Source organism: Vigna radiata, chromosome 7 (assembly GCF_000741045.1).
Source record: "Vigna radiata var. radiata cultivar VC1973A chromosome 7, Vradiata_ver6, whole genome shotgun sequence".
NCBI classification, from domain to species: Eukaryota; Viridiplantae; Streptophyta; class Magnoliopsida; order Fabales; family Fabaceae; genus Vigna; species Vigna radiata.
Genome location: NC_028357.1, coordinates 30,136,147 through 30,154,184, shown reverse-complemented (window position 1 = coordinate 30,154,184; position 18,038 = coordinate 30,136,147). Strand labels below are relative to the sequence as shown.

The window sequence follows — 18,038 nt, the reverse complement described above, 5'->3', positions numbered from 1 at the left end:
CCCGGGTGATACTTTTAATGGTCAAATATTAATATCTTCGTATTATATTGTTTAAAGTACATAAATATAAAAATATTATTGAAACCTAAATTATTAATAAAAATAAGTTTATATTATTAGCTATAATAAAATAAGTTAATATAAAAGTGATAAGTTTATTTAATTTATTCGAGATATTAACTAATTAATTTATTTTGGGTATTTTTATATTCTAATTAGCCTAAACTTGGTCTTTTTACAGAAGAATGGTAAAAGGTTACATGGTGTATGTAAATATACCACTAAAAATGTAATAGGTTTAATTCCTTATTTTGGTTGGCATTTTGGTAGAAATATTTTAAGTTGATGATATTTTTTAAAAAGTTTTAATTACGTCTTAATTAAAAAAAAAGTTTCAATTACATTATTACCAATTTTAACATGATAACTTTAATCAATAAAAATGAATACTCTAATTACATGATAACTTTGAAATTCTTGAAGGAGAGCATATAAGATAGAAGAAAAAAAAAGTGATGAATGCATTATAGAAAGAGTAATAGATTAGGCCAAAATGAGAAAGTGACGTATCTAGACTTTATGTGTGATATTATTTTGTTTTGTTATAATGAGACATGGACTTGGGTTGTACTATTAGCAACATCAATGATTAAAAAAAATGGTAGATATTGCTTATTCAGAGTGTCAAATTTGGACAGGTAATGTAATTTTTAAACACTAGGACAATTATTTATCAATACAATTAACAAGAACAAACATAATACAAAACATATACAATAGTTGTTGTTTATTATTATACTTAAATAATGCAAATAAAACTATGATGAATGATTTCTCATAAATAATGATACCGATTAGTGATCATGTGTTTGTTTGATATTATAATCACAACAAAATACTAATTTTTTTTGTTTCATTTAGAAAAGACTTTAAATTGGTTTCAAATGAAAAGTAAAAGTGGGTGGCCATAAAGATATTATATCACATTATAATAATATTTAATAGAAATTGTCTAAAGTTGAATGAAAAAATGATTGACTATTCTTATTCTCTCCATCAAATAAAATGACGATTTCATGATATTACTTAATTCATCTGTATTATAAGTGCAGATAGCTTTATGAAAAGCATTCTAGTATTTTGTTTATAACTTTTAAAAGTAAAATTGGATCTGTGGCGCAATGGTAGCGCGTCTGACTCCAGATCAGAAGGTTGCGTGTTCGATTCACGTCAGGTTCATTTTATTATTTTTTATTTTATTTTTTTTGGTGGATCAAACTATTTACTTTAATATATTTTTAGTGTTTGAAATTTAATGCAAAATTAGAATTTATCTTTATTTAATATTTTTATATAATTTAAATTTTAAACTTTAAATAAAAACAATCAATTTAATCTAATTATTTTATATTTTTATGTATTAAATGCAATTTTCAAATTAATTGAAATATGAATGTAACATCCCAAAATATGTAATAATATTAATCATATAATAAAGATGTCATCATCCAAGATAAAGAGAACAGTTAGAGTGTAATGTACGATTAAGCAGAGGATTACAGTCATCCAGAATGACCTAATTTAAAACTATTAACCACAACAAAGTATTTTAAAATAATCTAATAAGCGTCTCAACACTAACATAAAATAAACAGGTGGAATCCTAGAGAGAACTAGGCTGCAACATCAGCGTCCTTCAGCACTTGCTCCAATGGAACCTCCTCAACAACATCTGCTCCCATCCAAGTGGATGATCATCGCAAGAGAAAGCATACTCAAGCAACATACAACACAAAAGTAAGGATGAGCTAGGTAAACAAACAACATACATATCATACAGTCAATCAATGTCATCATGCTTAATTACACATAAAAGAACAAGCAATGCATACCAACCAAACCATGCATCAAATACTCAACGCGACTCATTCGGATTTGGTATAACTGTATAGCTATTGGTTGTCTTTGCACTTGCATAGTTCAGCTGGCCCATCCCCAACACTATGCAAGGTAAATCCCCCAATCTGTTTATGTCTAAACCCAATACTATAGACCAGGACCTCCCTCTACTCTGACCACTTACATTGTTCTTCTCTATTTGAGTATGAACAATGCTTTGAGTGTAGGGATAAACACACCATTTCAAAACTCCCTACAGTTATACAGACAACAACACTCTCTACAACCACGTCTAATCATCTCACCCTAAGATGTCCAGTTCATACTCAATTGCATCATTCTAATTCACAAACATATTCTTTCAAGCTACACAATTCAAATATATTTATACATACATGACACTTTGTAAATCAAAGAACATAACACCAAACCGAAAATCATCTCAAATAGATAATATTGTCATGTTATCTCAATCACACCACAAAACTCTACAATTTTATGTAAAATAATACATACCCACAAATAAAATTAATTTAATTAAGTACACAATATCATCATAAATCTAAACTACCATTTAATTAACACTAAATAATTTTTTCAGCATTAAAACTATTTACTTTATTTATTTTATACGTCTATAGTTTATTCAGTTTCTAAATAGATTCTCCAAAACAAATTTTTTATTATATTATCCTGATTTCCTTTAACTTTCTATAATATAATATTTAATTATATTCCAATATATATATATATATATATATATATATATATTTTGCACTTAGCTAAAATCTTTATATTAAATATATTATACGTCATCTATTTAAAATATAACAACACCATTGTAACTCCATAAACTAATATCATAAAATAATATTATAAGAATACGAATCAAATAACAATTATGATAAGTTTATATAATATATTATTATATAGCATACAAAATCACAAAACTGACCTAAAACCAAAAGAATTCCTAAAGCATACGTAACACTCCAACCCTTTCCATATTGAATGTATAAATCATATCATCAATTTACTTTTTCTAACATCAATCTTGCAATTATTTTCCAACAAGGATAGCAAGGCTTTATACCAATACCACAATAGCAACTAACAAGCATTTTATGCAATTTTTACCGTCATTACAATCATTACAGCAAGTACATTATGCCATATTTACAATAATAACAACAAATATTTTATATTTTTTATAGCAATTACAGCAAATATATTCTGCAGATTTTTAACCCAAAAACAACAAAACTTTAAAATTCCAAACAACATTTTCGTTCAATCAGCTAACAGCAAGTTTTTGATACCATATTTTTATTAGCTAGTTTTTGATACCATATTTTTATTCAAACAACAACAGTTTCTGGTGCAAAAACTTTAAAAACAGCAGCATTTTTCATGACAGAAACAGAGTAAAACAACAACCATTTTTCTGCAGAATTTTATTTTAACACAGCAAGAAATTTGCAGAATTTATAACAGCTAACAACAAGTCTTTTTTATAGCAACCAAAAAATTATTTAGGTGCAATACAACATCCAGAATAACACCAAACAACAAGGTTTTCTTGTGCAGAAACAATAATTAAAATAGTGTGAAAAAAATAATTAAACATAGGCATTCTTTCATTATTTCCACAAAACTCATCTTATGCATACAAGGATTTCATAGGGCATAAATAAAAAGAAAACCCAGCTCCCCTTACTTGGAAAATTTTACAGTTTAACTTGACAAGAATGCTCTAAACAGTACTCCTCACAGCAAATTTCAAATACACCCTATAAATAACCCAATGGTGATAGAATTAGCTTTTTAGGCTAGAAATTACCATAAATTTGAAGTAGAACGCTTCTAGCGACATGCATTCAGTAAAATAGCAATGTCCTAGGTTCTAGAAACCGTGAAGAAAAGGGGAAAACTACTTACCAGTGAAGATCGAAAATCTAATCGGATGGTTGCGAAGCTCTCTGCACCGCGGTCACTTGAGCACCACCTAATCCAACATGCAATGGCTTAGTGAGTGAGGAGGCTAGAGAAGGCAGAGAAAGTAAGGGATTGGAGTTCTAAAGAGAGGAAAGTTTTTAAAAAAATGGGTTTCAATTCTTCTTTTCTAAAAGCTTGGCAGAATGCTCTTTTTAATAAAAAAATCCCTTTATTTTATTTGGATAAGACAACATTTTTTTTCCACATTTAAACATTGATTACGTGTCAATATGTGATTGGTCAAAAATTACTCCACAATAATGTTTATGATTATTATTATTGATTGTAGAGTAATTTTTTACCAATCACATATTGACACGTAATCAATGTTCAAATGTTGTCAAAAAAATGTTGTCTAAATATCATTATCCATTTTATTTTAATTCAGTTTTCACTCCACTCTTTTAATATATAAATATATTATATTTCTTAGGTTCTTACAATGAACATGTTAAATGATAAAAAAAATGCAAATACTATGAATATTTTTAAAGTTTAAAAATCAAAATATATTAAAATATAAAAAAATTAATAATTTTAATCTCATGTCAATTTTAAGAATTAAAATCATATTTAATTTTTATTATAATAATTTAACAATTACTTCATAAAGAGATTTTTGAAAAAAGTATTTTTAATTTTGAACTTACCCAAACTAATAACCAATTGCAGCCTTTTCTTAATATTATTCAAATAATAAACACATCCTGCTAAGCTTGGTATAATAAGTATCTCCTGGTATAATAAGTATCTTTAGAACAAAAGTGTGCACAATGAGATAAATCTTGATAATGCTATGTCTTTATAGACAATCTGGCCATAGACTAATTAAGATCTCCATCACACATGTTCATAATCACCACTAACATCAATTTCCTCGATATCCTCAATATCTAATGATCCAGTAGCACCTTGCCCACCAATACCATCACCAGCTTTGGATCCTTCTCCTGGTACCCTTGCTTCTTGTATGATCTTCATGATTTCTTCCACCTTTTGGCTTGGTTGATCTTTCTTTGTTTCCTCAAATCCTTTTCTTTCAGCTTCGATGATCTCTTTAGGCAAATTCTTCAGAAACCAAGGGTTCTGTTTTATCTCTGGAATGGTGATCCTCTTTAACAAGGATCATAAATAGTTAGATTTAGAAAGATGAAGACTCTAATTATTCAAGAACAAAATCAATGTGAGTTGCTATGAGTTAGATAAATGCATACTAATTCCATTTAATGTTAAATATGGATTGATCTAAGGTCTTTATAATTCTGTTATTACATGTGGTATGACTAGTACAAATGCTTTTAGAGAAGAAAAATTATTTATCTGCATTAAAAATACTTAATGACACTCAAAGAAAGAAAGAAATAATATAAAATTTAACAATGTTATGATGTGATAGGGAGAGAGAGAGAGAAATGATAGGCGTTGATGAATGTTTAAAAATAATTAATGTTCATGTATCATAGGAGAATTGGAGATAGATACCTTGGCAGGATCAGCAACAAAGATGCTAGAGAGAAGATTCCTACACTCAGAAGAAACACGAACATAGTCGGGTATGGAGTATTGAACACCAATTATTCTCTACCAACCAGAGACTCAGATTTTAAGTTTTCTACCATATAAGATTAACCATAAATGAACTTTAAGTTAAACAACTAACAATTGCTCACCCCGATAGTCTTTCTGAAATTTCTGGGATCTTCTGGATCTTCAAATGGGTATGCACCAACCAACATGACATAAAGAGTCACACCACAGGACCAAACATCTGAAATCTACAAAAACAAAAAGGCCAGTTTGCTTAAGAAATTGGGCATTCAAAATCATTTTAGGAACTTTGAAATGGAAGTGAGAATGGTTTAAATTGTTAAACCATGAACCATGGCTTTTATTCCCATTGGTTGTGACATGACATGATATTCAAGTTCCTAGGGAAATAACAAAAAGTCTCAATACCTTCCCATCATACTCCTTTCGTGACAGAACCTCTGGAGCAATGTATGCAGGAGTTCCAACTGTTGATTTAGGTTGAGAGTGCAGTAGAGCAGACTACAATTACATGTTGAAATAGATAGGAAAGTCAAGAAAAATTATACGAAACATATGTGTGGACAGAATATAATATCAGGCATGTGATATATTCAAAAAGCCTCTTGTAGGTGAATGCTATTAACTATTAACCTTGGAGTAACCAAAGTCACAAATTTTAAGTCGAGGAGATGGTTTTCCATCCAGGAGAGTGTTTTCCAATTTCAGATCTCTATGACAAATTTCCTGAAATAGGCAGTATAGCGTGATATAAGAGATGAGCTTGTAATGAAGAACAGAATGGGTTCAGAGTGCATACCATTGAATGACAGTAGCTAACACCGGATATTAGCTGCTGGAAGAAATATCTAGCCTGCAATGCGGGGAATTTATTCACTTGGTAAATTTCAATATGAATACATACCTTATTTCTGAATACGGATTACATGAAAGGAAAAGTCGATAAATCAACTACATTATAGATTCTACAACCTCATCTTCGCTAAATCGACCAGCACTACATATCCTCTCAAAAAGTTCACCACCTGAAGCATACTCCAAGACAATAGCTAAATGTGTCGGGGTCAGCAAGACCTACAGAAAATATATCTGATTCAGCATTTTATTGTGCGTGACTTCTTAAAACTCTGAATAGAGAAGGCATCATATCATGCTAGAATAAATGGAGTAGAATTTGATCCTAGCCCATGAAGAAAATAAACAAATTACAGCATTAAAAGAAGGGAATGATATTAATAAGCCTTTTTATTTCTCCTTTGCATTTGGTACGAGTCAAGTTTATGGCTAAAGATTATCTTGTTGACTTATTGATGATTTCTTCTGAAGATACAGGTCCAAGTGATTTTAGCAGATATTTTCATATCGATGATCTTGGCTTGCAAGTTTTACCGAAGGAGTTATGGGGAAAATATTATGTACAGTACGTCACATCAATTTGAATTATGTAAACGCCAATTGTCTGACTGCAAATGATTATGACCCCATTACTTCTAGTAATAATGCAACATTCCAAATGACTTTGTGCACATTATGTCAACAATTACAACTCGTTATAAAGGGAACTACAAACTACACAATGAAAGTCATTACGAGAAAAATTTTCAAACAGAGTGCAACATGAGAGTTGCAAGCATAAAAAATACAGCAGATAACTTGCTTAACTAAAAACGCCCAATTTCCCTTCAAATCTAACGAAGGGGTACTTTGCGGAAGAAAAGCAAGGTCTCACCTCTTTGAACCTGATTATATTTGGATGCCTTAAAGATCGGTGGTTAATTATCTCCCTCTGAACATTCTCATCAATCTGGTACCAAAAACTAGCTCATTCAGAAGAAAAACACATGAGAAAGACTTTGCACAAAAAATATAAAAACAAAGTTATCCCTTTAAGCTTTGATGATAGCTTCTCGTTGAGAATGGTGAAGTAAGCTACATTAGCTCCATAGAAAGAACAACAACAAAAATTCTATGTCATGTACGTCCCAGACTAAAATTCTCCAATCATCAAAGGACGGTCATAATTTCAACAGGAATGGCAAAGACATTAAGAGGAACTACAGAATTCAATTTTTTTTATTATTTGTACTTGAAATTTGAAAGAAGAAACAATCAAATGGGTTCTTATTGCTCACAGGGAATAAATAGTGAACTTTGGAGACTCTATGCCTTGCAGCATATCGATTCTCCAATTTTCCTCAAAATGATGCTGAATAAGTCTTTCATGGAAACTACCAATCAGTACAATACAGTATAAATTTCGAGAGTTGACTAATTGAGAAACACAAGGAGGAAGGAAATATCATAACCAGGAAAAGTAGCTCCTCTGGTTAACAGATTTAAAAATCCAACCATTGTTATCGTACCTTGATTCGTATGATATGATGAAACATTGAACATTCAATTTAAGATTTTGAAAGAAAAACGCGGTCCAGAGATATCATATAAAATTCACATACGAGTAGAAAAAAAAAAAAACACAAAACAAAACATGTAGTTTCCAAATTCAGATCGTCAGGAAAAAGAGCAATCAATGCAAAGAAAATCTCTGAGCCAGCAACAGCATTCGTGAGTAGTCAGTAGTAGTCAATGGAATTTCACTGCAAGTGAAACAATTTGGCAAAAAGAGGTTTACCTTTTTACCCCTCTCTATGTATTTCACGGCAACAAGCTCTCCAGTCTTCTTGTCTTTTGCCAACCTGGCCACACCAAAATTCCCAGAACCAAGCTCCTTCAATGGCTCATACCGCTCCTCCATGTCAACCTTCCCAAAAGCCACAACACCCACCTCTCAAGGACTTATACACAGAGGACCCCAATAAGTGAACACACCTTAATCTTATATTCATGACAAAATTTTATATATATATATATATATATATATATATATATATATATATATATATATATATATTAGCATGTATGTATAAAATAATAAATTTAAGAAGGGTCGGTTTAATTTAATTTAATACAAAGTGGCATACGCAAGGCAAGGAAAAATTCAAAGAAACAAACATAATCAATCATGAGCGAATATAAAGAAAAAAAAAAAGTGATGTTCTTGTAGCTGCATAGTTGAGTTGCTCACTCACCTTTGTACTCGTAGCAGATTACTGAGTGAAAAGTTGTAGGTATTTTTTATATATGGAAAAGTGAGGAATATAATATGAAGAATTTAAAAAGAGGGGTGAAGTGACAATGGTGTTTAAGAGCCGCTGAAGAGAGAGAGAAAGGAAAAGAAAAGAAAGGATGAGAAGATGTTGGTTGTTAGCGAGTGAAGTATCTTACGCGGCTTCTCTTTCATTACAATGATGAGTGTCTGCTTTCTAAAGCCAATGAAAATTTGGATTGTCTTCCTCTTCAATTCAATTCACCTTTGCTTTCCGTCTCTTCCACTTTGCGCCTCTTTTTATATCTCTTTCCCATTTCTACACATTCTCCTGTTCCAGGATTTTCCGAACTTCAGTTAAATATTTTATTACAATGTACTAAACTATTTAAATTAATATTTTGAACTATAATTATATATTTGAATGAAAAAATATAGATAAGATTAGTAACTTAATTTATGTTTAGATAAATTTATAAAATACACTTGGGTTTTCACATTATGGTTATTGCATTAAAGAGAAGAAATATCAAAATGAATTTATTTATGTACTAATTAATAGGTAAAGTGGTTTTAATTTATAAACTATTTCATTTTATTCTACTTTTATAATTTACAAATCTTTATAAGAAAGTTTGTTCAAACATAATGAAAGTTTATTACAAAAATCAAAGGATACTAGATAAAACTTAAATAAGTTATCCCAAACGTCTTCTTAATAAAATACATTATACATATAAAATATGCATTTGTTATTATTCGTGTTAGGCGAGGGGACTTAATCAAACTAATTGACAATTCAACCTCCAAAGTGAACAATGGCACCATAAAAAAAAAATAAGAGCAGAAATAAGTAAATTTTAAGTGAAAAATATGATAACTAAAATATAAAGACTATATAAATATAATATACTATGGGTGTAAATATAATATCTATATTCATAAAAGAATTTTTCTTTTTTATATTATTTTCTTAACATACACATTTTTACTGTATTTCTTTTTTCAAATTTTAAACTTTTAAATTTTTTTAAATAATTTCTCTTAATTGAATTAATATAGTTTTATTATTCAAAAGGAATGAATACATTTTTTGGTATTTTTCTTAAAATTATGTATCATTATAATTTTTCAAATTTTTATACATAAAATTTCAAGCTAATGATAAGTATGAATATATATATATATATATATATATATATATATATATATATATATATATATATATATATATATATGTAAAAGCTATGCACCAAATTAATTATAAAGTTCTTCTGGTATAAATTATATTTTTCAGGATTACAATAATAAAAATATTGATCAATAATATTTAGTTAAAATAGTTTATTTTATTTTTTAATATTTCTGTGTCTCTTTAATATGGGTCACATTACATCAATTATATATAATTTTATGTAAAGATATTATTAGAAAATTAATTTCAAAATATTATAAAGAGTTGTATTCTAAAATTTTGGACAGGGAAACTTATGTGAAATTATTTTTTTATAAAATAATTAAATAATATGAAAAAAAAATTCATAAATATATATTTAGTAACTTAATTTTTATATAAAAATAAATTTAAATAACTATGAATATTAAAAAAATTATTGAAAAGAATTATGATATTTTTGTGTGAATGAGATTTTACGTGTAATTGATCATAATTTTTTTATTTAAATTTGAATTAAAAAAAATTTGTTATTTTTTTAATTGAAAAAAAAAACTTAAGTTTAATTTTTTTGTTGATCCAACAGGATTAAATGAGATTACGATTTGCACAACCAAAATAAAAATAACATCAATCCTCAGTAAAAAAACATCAAAACAACAACTATTAAATATAAAAAAACATTATAATAACTTATTATAATGTGACAATGTTTAAAAAAAAACAACGAAATAAAATTTAAAATAAGTTTAAAGTCTCTCATAATTTTTTACATTTAAATTTGAATATTTATTAAATTTTTATCTTTATTAAATACTCAAAAATGATATCGTTTAATTCAATTATTACAAATTAACTTTCCATTAATTGTGTAATGCTTTTTTTTTTTTTTGGATCATACTACTTTTTTATTACTTTCCCCTCCTCGGATATAGTAGCAATGGAGTAACCACGACTTATTTATTAAGATACAGTGCCAAACAAACTAAGATGAATGAAGATAACACTTTTATCGTTCAATTAAAACAATAAAAAAAATAAAAATTTGACATATGTATTAAAAGAGTTAAAATAATTAAATAAAAATATTTCAATTTATACATAACTTTAAATTTAATTAAATTTTAGAAAAAATTATATATAAAATATTAAACATTAAACTAGACAGGAGAAATGAATATTTTTATTATTATTAAAAGTTATTATGAATTTATTTTTTATTGTATAAGAGAAGAAGAAGAGAGTATTGGAAAGAGAAATGTGAAAAGAGGACAATTTCACAATGGTGTGGGAAGGGGTGGGACCCACAAGATGTGACTTCAATACGATAGGTTGCATGGACCTGCCTCGCCCATAAGTGTATGTAGAATTTACAATTCATTTCATACACCATGAAGTTGTACTCTCTAATGTAGCGGGTCCACCCACTCATCAAATCACCACTAACATCTGTCGTAACTTCTCATTTCTTCACTCTTCTAGAACTTTTTTTCCTACCATCATTGGACCACCTTATTTATTATTGTTTTTTTAGACATGTTTCACTAAATATCCATTTTAGTTTTAAAACTAAAAAGATTAAACTGTAATTTTAATTTTTTTAGACATTAAACTTTTGATTGTTAGTTACGATCTTAAGTTTCTAATATCAATGAACTCTTATGAAATCATTATAAAAAAATAAGTATTATTAATAGTTAAAATTTATTAAAAATGTCAAAAATATATTAATAATGATTTTTTTCTAAGAGATTATTGATAGATCCAAATTCATCAATAACATTGGTGATGACATTTATTGATAGAATATTATGTTGGTGGATAGTTACAAATGGAAAAATTTTGTCATTAAATATAGAAAATATATGTCGGTAATTATCAAAAGAAATATTAGTTGATAATTACAGAAAAATTTGTCGGTAAATATTTCGATCTGGCTCATCTTCTTTTTTTTTCTTATTCTATTTTTTCAATTTTTTTTATCTTTTGTTAATCTTCCTTCATTCCTAAACTAAAACAAAAATTCAATTCATTCTAAAACCAAAATCAAAGACTAAACCTTGGTATCCTAATTGTTTTGAAAATCCTAAAATTGGAAAAAAAAATCCCAATTGTTTTTTGAAAAACCATTTTTTCTTTATCTTCAACGACACACAATGCCACAACCATGTCAGTGTTTTAGCAACAACCATGTTTTCTTCATCTCCAATGGCACATTATGCCACAACCATCTTTTCTTCATCTCGCAGTGAAGATGTTTTCTCTCTATCATCTAGAGTGGTTTTATGTTCTTGATGGAAGAGATGACAGCATACTGCACTTCTCCGAATGATTCTCCTTTGACAAAAAGCCTTGTAGTTGTGATGGTCTAAGCTGAGACGGGAGAAGTGTGGGAAGAAGATGACTTCTAGAGAGCAAAAAATGTTCAAAGAGGAGAAAAATTGCTCTTCATATGAGACAAGCAAAAATAAATAAAGTGACTCATGAGAGAGAGAAAAATGGCCGAAAAATTTGTCACTATTTTATTGATAAGTGAAGTTTACATTACTGACAAATTTATCGATGGAAAAATTCTTCAGTAATTAAAGTTTGCATTACTGATGGGTTTACCTATGGATTTTTCTGTCGATAAATAAAGTGTGCATTATCGACGAATTTATTAACAAATTTTTCATCAGTAATTAAAATTTCAGAATCAATCAATAAAATTCATCGATAAATTAAATTTACTAACCGATTTGTTTTTGTTGGTAAAATTTCGTTAATAATTTTATAATATTTTGTAGTGAATTTTGAAGTTCTAAAACTTTTAATCACCTTGAATCACATAATATTATCTTTCTGAAATCTTATAAATAACTTTGAAGTTTTCAATCTAGTAAACTAAATATTATCTTTCTAAAATCCTATAAACAACTTTGAAGTTCTCAATTTAGTAAACTTTCATGTTTAAGTTTTAATAATTTGACTGTGAATATTCATCTTGGATTTTTTGTTTAGTTTAGTTGTTTTTAAAAAAGATTTTAAAAATAAAACATATCAAACGGACCAAACCAAACAAAGTTGGAAGCACACAAAATAATGTTGTGAGTATTCATTTGAATAATGAAGATTATCTTAAGGTGGTGGATAAATGATAGAAAGAAGATGTCCTCGAGAAATTATTTATATGAAAAATAACGTCAATCTCAAATAACATATTTAATGGAGATTTTAATTCTAAGTAACAAAAGAACCATGTTTACCGACGGATGGAAACATGTCAGTGAACACACTATACCGACCGTTTTTTGTCATTACTGAAAGATTTTAACCGTGGATAATTTCTTTTTTTTAGTGTTTTGAATTAATCAAAGGCTAGTCAGTTTAGTTCAAAAAATTTTAAAATTATATAATTTTAACTTATACTACTAACGTATATCAAGACATAAAATAATAACTTTAAAATCAATGTTATTATTAGTGTTATTATTGCAGAATTTGAATACCAAAAACATTACTATCATAATCAACACTTTAAATAACTATTTAAGATATTTATTATATAGAAATGGTTGAACCATAAAATAATCTTTCAATACCAAACATCTTTTTTTGGTGAGGGGCTGCCTAGTGATGGTACATAATTATTGCAATAGCATTTTAATGGAAGTTGTTTATGGGATTGTGTAAAGTTTTGTAATTGGAGTAGTTGGTGTGCTTGTTCTTGTATGGAAAATGGTTTATATAAATAATGGCTTTTAAGAATTATGAGATGATTGTATAACTTATTTTACGTTTTAAAAAATATATTCTTGGAGACAAGTCTTTTGAGTTTACAAATCTCACACTGCATTTGGGATATATAAAATTTTTGTTAAAGAACTTTTTATAATCACATTATTGAATATGTTTTGAACTCAAAGCATATTATAAAGTTGAACGAAAATTAAAAAAAAAAATAAACACTAGAATTATATAGCAACAAAACCAGACGTTGATTTTTCAAATAATATATCTACAAACTATAACTTTTTTGACTAAGGAAAAATAAAAAATACAGATTAAACTAATTCATAATAGTTCTGGAAGATAAATAGAAAAGAGAATAATGAATTATAAGAATACGATATTTATTGTTTATTGAGCATATCGTTCCTTGTTACTGGGTCACTATAAGACTAACTATTAATGTCTAGTCTTAGACTCGAGATGTATATATATCGATGTGAGGGGTGTATTAGAAGTTTCACATTGATTAGAGATAAGACCACTTTATAATATATAATTGAGTGCAAACCTCATCTTTGTAGGTTGAGTTAAGTTTAAAATCTATTTTTCAACCGATGGTAAAATAAATTAGATAAACATAAAAAATGTATCATAGGATATATTAAAAAAACGAAATATATTAATCTTTAAAAAAATTAAGTAGTTTTTTTGTTTTTTTTAAATGTTCATTTCATTTTCTTTATTTCAATGTCCTTTTTTAAAAAAAAAAAATTGAAATAGTTACATGTTTATAAATAAATCGAAAATAATATTTTTTTTATATACTCTAATGTTATAACCTAATATCGAAAAATTAATAATTGTTTTTAGTCCATCTTTTCAACAATAAAGATCTAAAATACATATCATAATTATATTAATATTTAATGAATTTATAATTTCATTTATAATGGGAAAGAAAGTAGAAGAAGGCTTAAGTTTATTATTAGAAATTATGATGAGATTAATCATGGTAGGGTATGTATTTTTCTAAATGTAGAGAGTCCTAAACACTATGTTGTTATTTATTATAATGGAAATGAAGAGAAAACAAAACCCAACATAATAAGTAATGTTACCTTCTCAAGGAACTATAACCCATTTTATAATGATTGTCGATAATATTTTAAATTTTGATGATTCTAATTCGGTCTCTCATCAAATTAGAATATTACTTTATGATATTTACACGATAATATTTCTTAACAAGTATGTTCTTAGTATAAACTTAATATTAATATACCACTTTATAATTTTGACTAACAAGATAATGACGCTAACACATTTAAATAAAATATACGTGACCTAAAATTCTAGCAATCTTTCACTAATCACGTATGTCTGTGTTATAAATATGTTAGTATGAGCTCAAAATTTGTCATTATATTCTTTGGGCATAACTGCTTAATCTTGTAAATTAATTATATCAATACATAGAACCAAAGAGGTTTTTGTCATATCAATCATAACTAAAGCCATCAATGATCATTAATATTGATATAGCCAAAAAGACATATACTCATCATAAAATGTGAAACATGAAAATATATGAAGGTGGCTTCTACATATCAATTTTCATTTGGTCCTACTTTACCTTAATTAGATCAATCAACAACATTGTTATACAAAGTGTAATGATTGAATATCAAACTTTATATTTACTCAAATGAAATTATCAAAATACAAGAGTATGCATGAATAATATCACATAGAACATAAATCACATAAATTACTAACTCCCATTGAACAAAAAAAAATTCTCAAACTATAAAGCACTCATCTTAATAATGTGTTAATAAAAGACCTTGGGTGGAAAACCCTTCATGAGAGAATTTGCTATCATGGACTATTTCCATATATGTTCTATTAAAATATGTATAGTTTTTACATTTTCCTTGACAACTAGTAACTGAATCTCAATGTATTTTGACTTAATCAAACTCTTATTACTGTTAGGCTATAAGACGGTTGATTTATTGTCACAATATAACTTAAGTGGTCTTTCAACTCTTTTAACAGTTTGTAGTTGTGTGACAAAGTTTCTCAACCAAATCCCATGACTAGATGTCTTAAATATAACCTGAAGTGGATCTCTAATCATCCTTACATTTAGCAAAACTTGAGTTGAAATATATAATGATTTTAAATTTGTCTGACCTTTTATGTGTGAGTGTATAATCCTTTCTTCTCTTTAAATACCTCATAAACCTTTTAGCTGTTTTTCAATTATCCATTATTAGATTGCTTAAATTTAGATTAACATCCCAACTATGTATGTTATATCTAAAAGCATACACATTTGGGCATACATCAAACTTCCTACAACTAATACACAGTGAATCGTTTGCATTTCCTAAGTTTATAAGTTTCCTTTTAGGCATTGATTGAAACTAGATTTGTTTCCATAAGCAACTATAGTATCCTATGACTTACATTCTTGTGTGTCAAACCTTTTAAATACCTATAACTCCTTTTATGACAATCTTAGAGTACCTCAAGATCAATCTTGATGTTTGAGGATTCCTAATATAAAAGAGGTGCCACCAAAATCTATAATTCTAAAGTTTCTTAAAAAGATCTCAGTTTTTTTCATCATTCCTATATCATTACTGACAAGTAAAATGTTATCAACATATAAGACCAGAAAAATATACTCACTCCCACTAAATGTATGATACACACAATTGCCAACGAGATTCATCTCAAAACTAAATGAGAGAATTACTTGATGAAATTTACAATACTATTGACGAGATGCTTATTTTAATCCAATAAAGGATTTTGCCAATTTGCAAACCATATTCTTTGGGTCTCCTTACATGAAGTTTTTTTGTTGCACCATGTAGATTATTTTATCAATGTTGTCATTGAGAAACGTTATTTTAACGGTCCATTTGATGGATTTATAAATCACAATGTACAACAAAAGTCATGATTGTCCTAAGAAAGTCTTTTAATGAAATTAGAGAGAAAATCTCTTTAAAGCCAATTTCTTCCTGTCTAAAAGAAAATTGTCTTTAGTTTGGGATCTTAAAATGTAAAGCTGCTGAATCTTTTAAAATAACTAAAAAAGTAGTTAGTTAACTTTTTGACAAGTGCACCAATTTGTTACAAGTAGTAAATAATGGAAGTTTCGTGTTTCATTCCCAATAACTTTGTGTTTTTTTTGTCAAAATATGCTTAATTACCAATTTCAACTTTGAGATGAAAATGATTGAGTTCATAATCATAAAACAGATTGTAACAACAAGATTATATGAAATTGCGATTAAGATAAAGATAATTTTTCATTAGAATTGGATTTCATATATCAAATGACGCAAACACCCTTATACAATTTATCTTCGTTTCATTCAAAATTCACAACAAAGGTTTACTAGTCCTAACTCTTTAGGAACAAGTTCTAAATCCATACATTAAATTACTAATTTCTTAGTTCATTTAAAATACAATTTGTATTAAATTTAGTTGTTTAGAATGACCAAGAGATTGGAAACTATTCATAGAACCAATTCTCTTGATTACTCTCTCTATGTCTATGTTCTAATTCACCTTCCAATGATTAAATACACTCAATTACGACATTCATCATACACATAAAAATTCAGATAAAGTATATAAATGAATAAAGACTTTATTGCACAGGAGAACTACATCAAGTTGCTTACATGATATCAATCCTAATGAAAATGAAGTTTAATTACTCCTAGACATCTAAGACATATAAATTTGACGAAAGTATAACATCATGATGAACTTAAAGTAATCCCTAACATGTTTATTAAGTTTCTTCGTATTCTCACAACCAAAACCGACTTTGTTTTTCTCTTTCTAAAAAACCTTAGACAAGCTTTTGCTATGTAATGAGAACCATGACTCGTTGTCAATCATATTCTAAACTTTAATTATTTTAATTCAACAATTAATCAAATTATAATATTATTTTAGATATATGCATATTAACCTTTCATGATAATGTCATTAATCATAAACTTAATATTAATAAAACATTTTATAATTTTAACTATCAAAATAATAACTCTAACACATTTAAATCATATTATATTATATTATATATATATATATATATATATATATATATATATATATATATATATATATATATATATATATATATATATATATATGACCCAAACTTTCAGTAACAACTTTCTAAATTTGTATGATGTGATTAATTATATTTATCACCTTTCTTATTTATTTAGTTATTATCATGCCCCGATTTTGTATAAACCAAAGAAAAATACGGTGGATGAACTTGTGTTGAAAAACTTGAACTTAATCATGTTCCCTCACAAATCTGCACAGCACATTGTTAGGCTAATTAAGGGTTGGTATAGTTTTAAAGAGAAAATAAACAAAACCCTTTTGAATTGAAAACAATTGTACAAGGGTTCGTCATCAAGTTGAATATGAAAGCTAGCATTGACATTGACTAATTTTGCGATTGATGAAATCAATGGAATATGACGAACGTTGATTTCTCTTCTTTTGCCACGTTGTTCTTCCTTCTTTTTCCCCTAGCTATATTATATATGTTGACAT

General features: G+C 27.4%; 1 protein-coding gene and 1 non-coding gene across 4 annotated transcripts; one reads left to right on the top strand and one right to left on the bottom strand.

The window, feature by feature from the left end:
• Positions 1–1,167: 1,167 nt before the first annotated feature.
• On the top strand, positions 1,168–1,239 carry TRNAW-CCA. Its single transcript has one exon. It is a non-coding gene; the product is annotated as a tRNA-Trp (tRNA).
• A 3,311-nt stretch (positions 1,240–4,550) lies between these two features.
• LOC106768717 (serine/threonine-protein kinase SAPK3) lies at positions 4,551–8,810 on the bottom strand. 3 transcript variants are annotated; one of them, XM_014653998.2, is made up of 10 exons: positions 8,532–8,810; positions 8,075–8,203; positions 7,172–7,246; positions 6,415–6,516; positions 6,242–6,295; positions 6,076–6,168; positions 5,851–5,943; positions 5,565–5,669; positions 5,377–5,475; positions 4,551–5,007 (listed from the first exon to the last, which is right to left on the bottom strand). In XM_014653998.2, exons 2-10 carry the CDS (start codon positions 8,195–8,197, stop codon positions 4,735–4,737), a joined length of 1,017 nt encoding a protein of 338 aa, XP_014509484.1. In that variant the 5' UTR covers positions 8,198–8,203; positions 8,532–8,810; the 3' UTR covers positions 4,551–4,734. The 3 variants fall into 3 exon arrangements, with proteins under 3 accessions (XP_014509484.1, XP_014509482.1, XP_014509483.1); XM_014653996.2 differs by having other exon boundaries at positions 8,075–8,237; positions 8,532–8,809; XM_014653997.2 differs by lacking the exon at positions 8,532–8,810 and having other exon boundaries at positions 8,075–8,259.
• Positions 8,811–18,038: the final 9,228 nt, after the last annotated feature.

Excerpts from the sequence above, each read along its gene's own strand:
- LOC106768717 (XM_014653998.2), bottom strand. The coding sequence starts at position 8,197 with ATGGAGGAGCGGTATGAGCCATTGAAGGAGCTTGGTTCTGGGAATTTT. Across the intron at positions 6,296-6,414 it reads GTCGATTTAGCGAAGATGAG|GCTAGATATTTCTTCCAGCA; the intron begins GTTGTAGAATCT and ends CCCGCATTGCAG. Across the intron at positions 5,670-5,850 it reads GAAAGGAGTATGATGGGAAG|ATTTCAGATGTTTGGTCCTG; the intron begins GTATTGAGACTT and ends TTGTTTTTGTAG.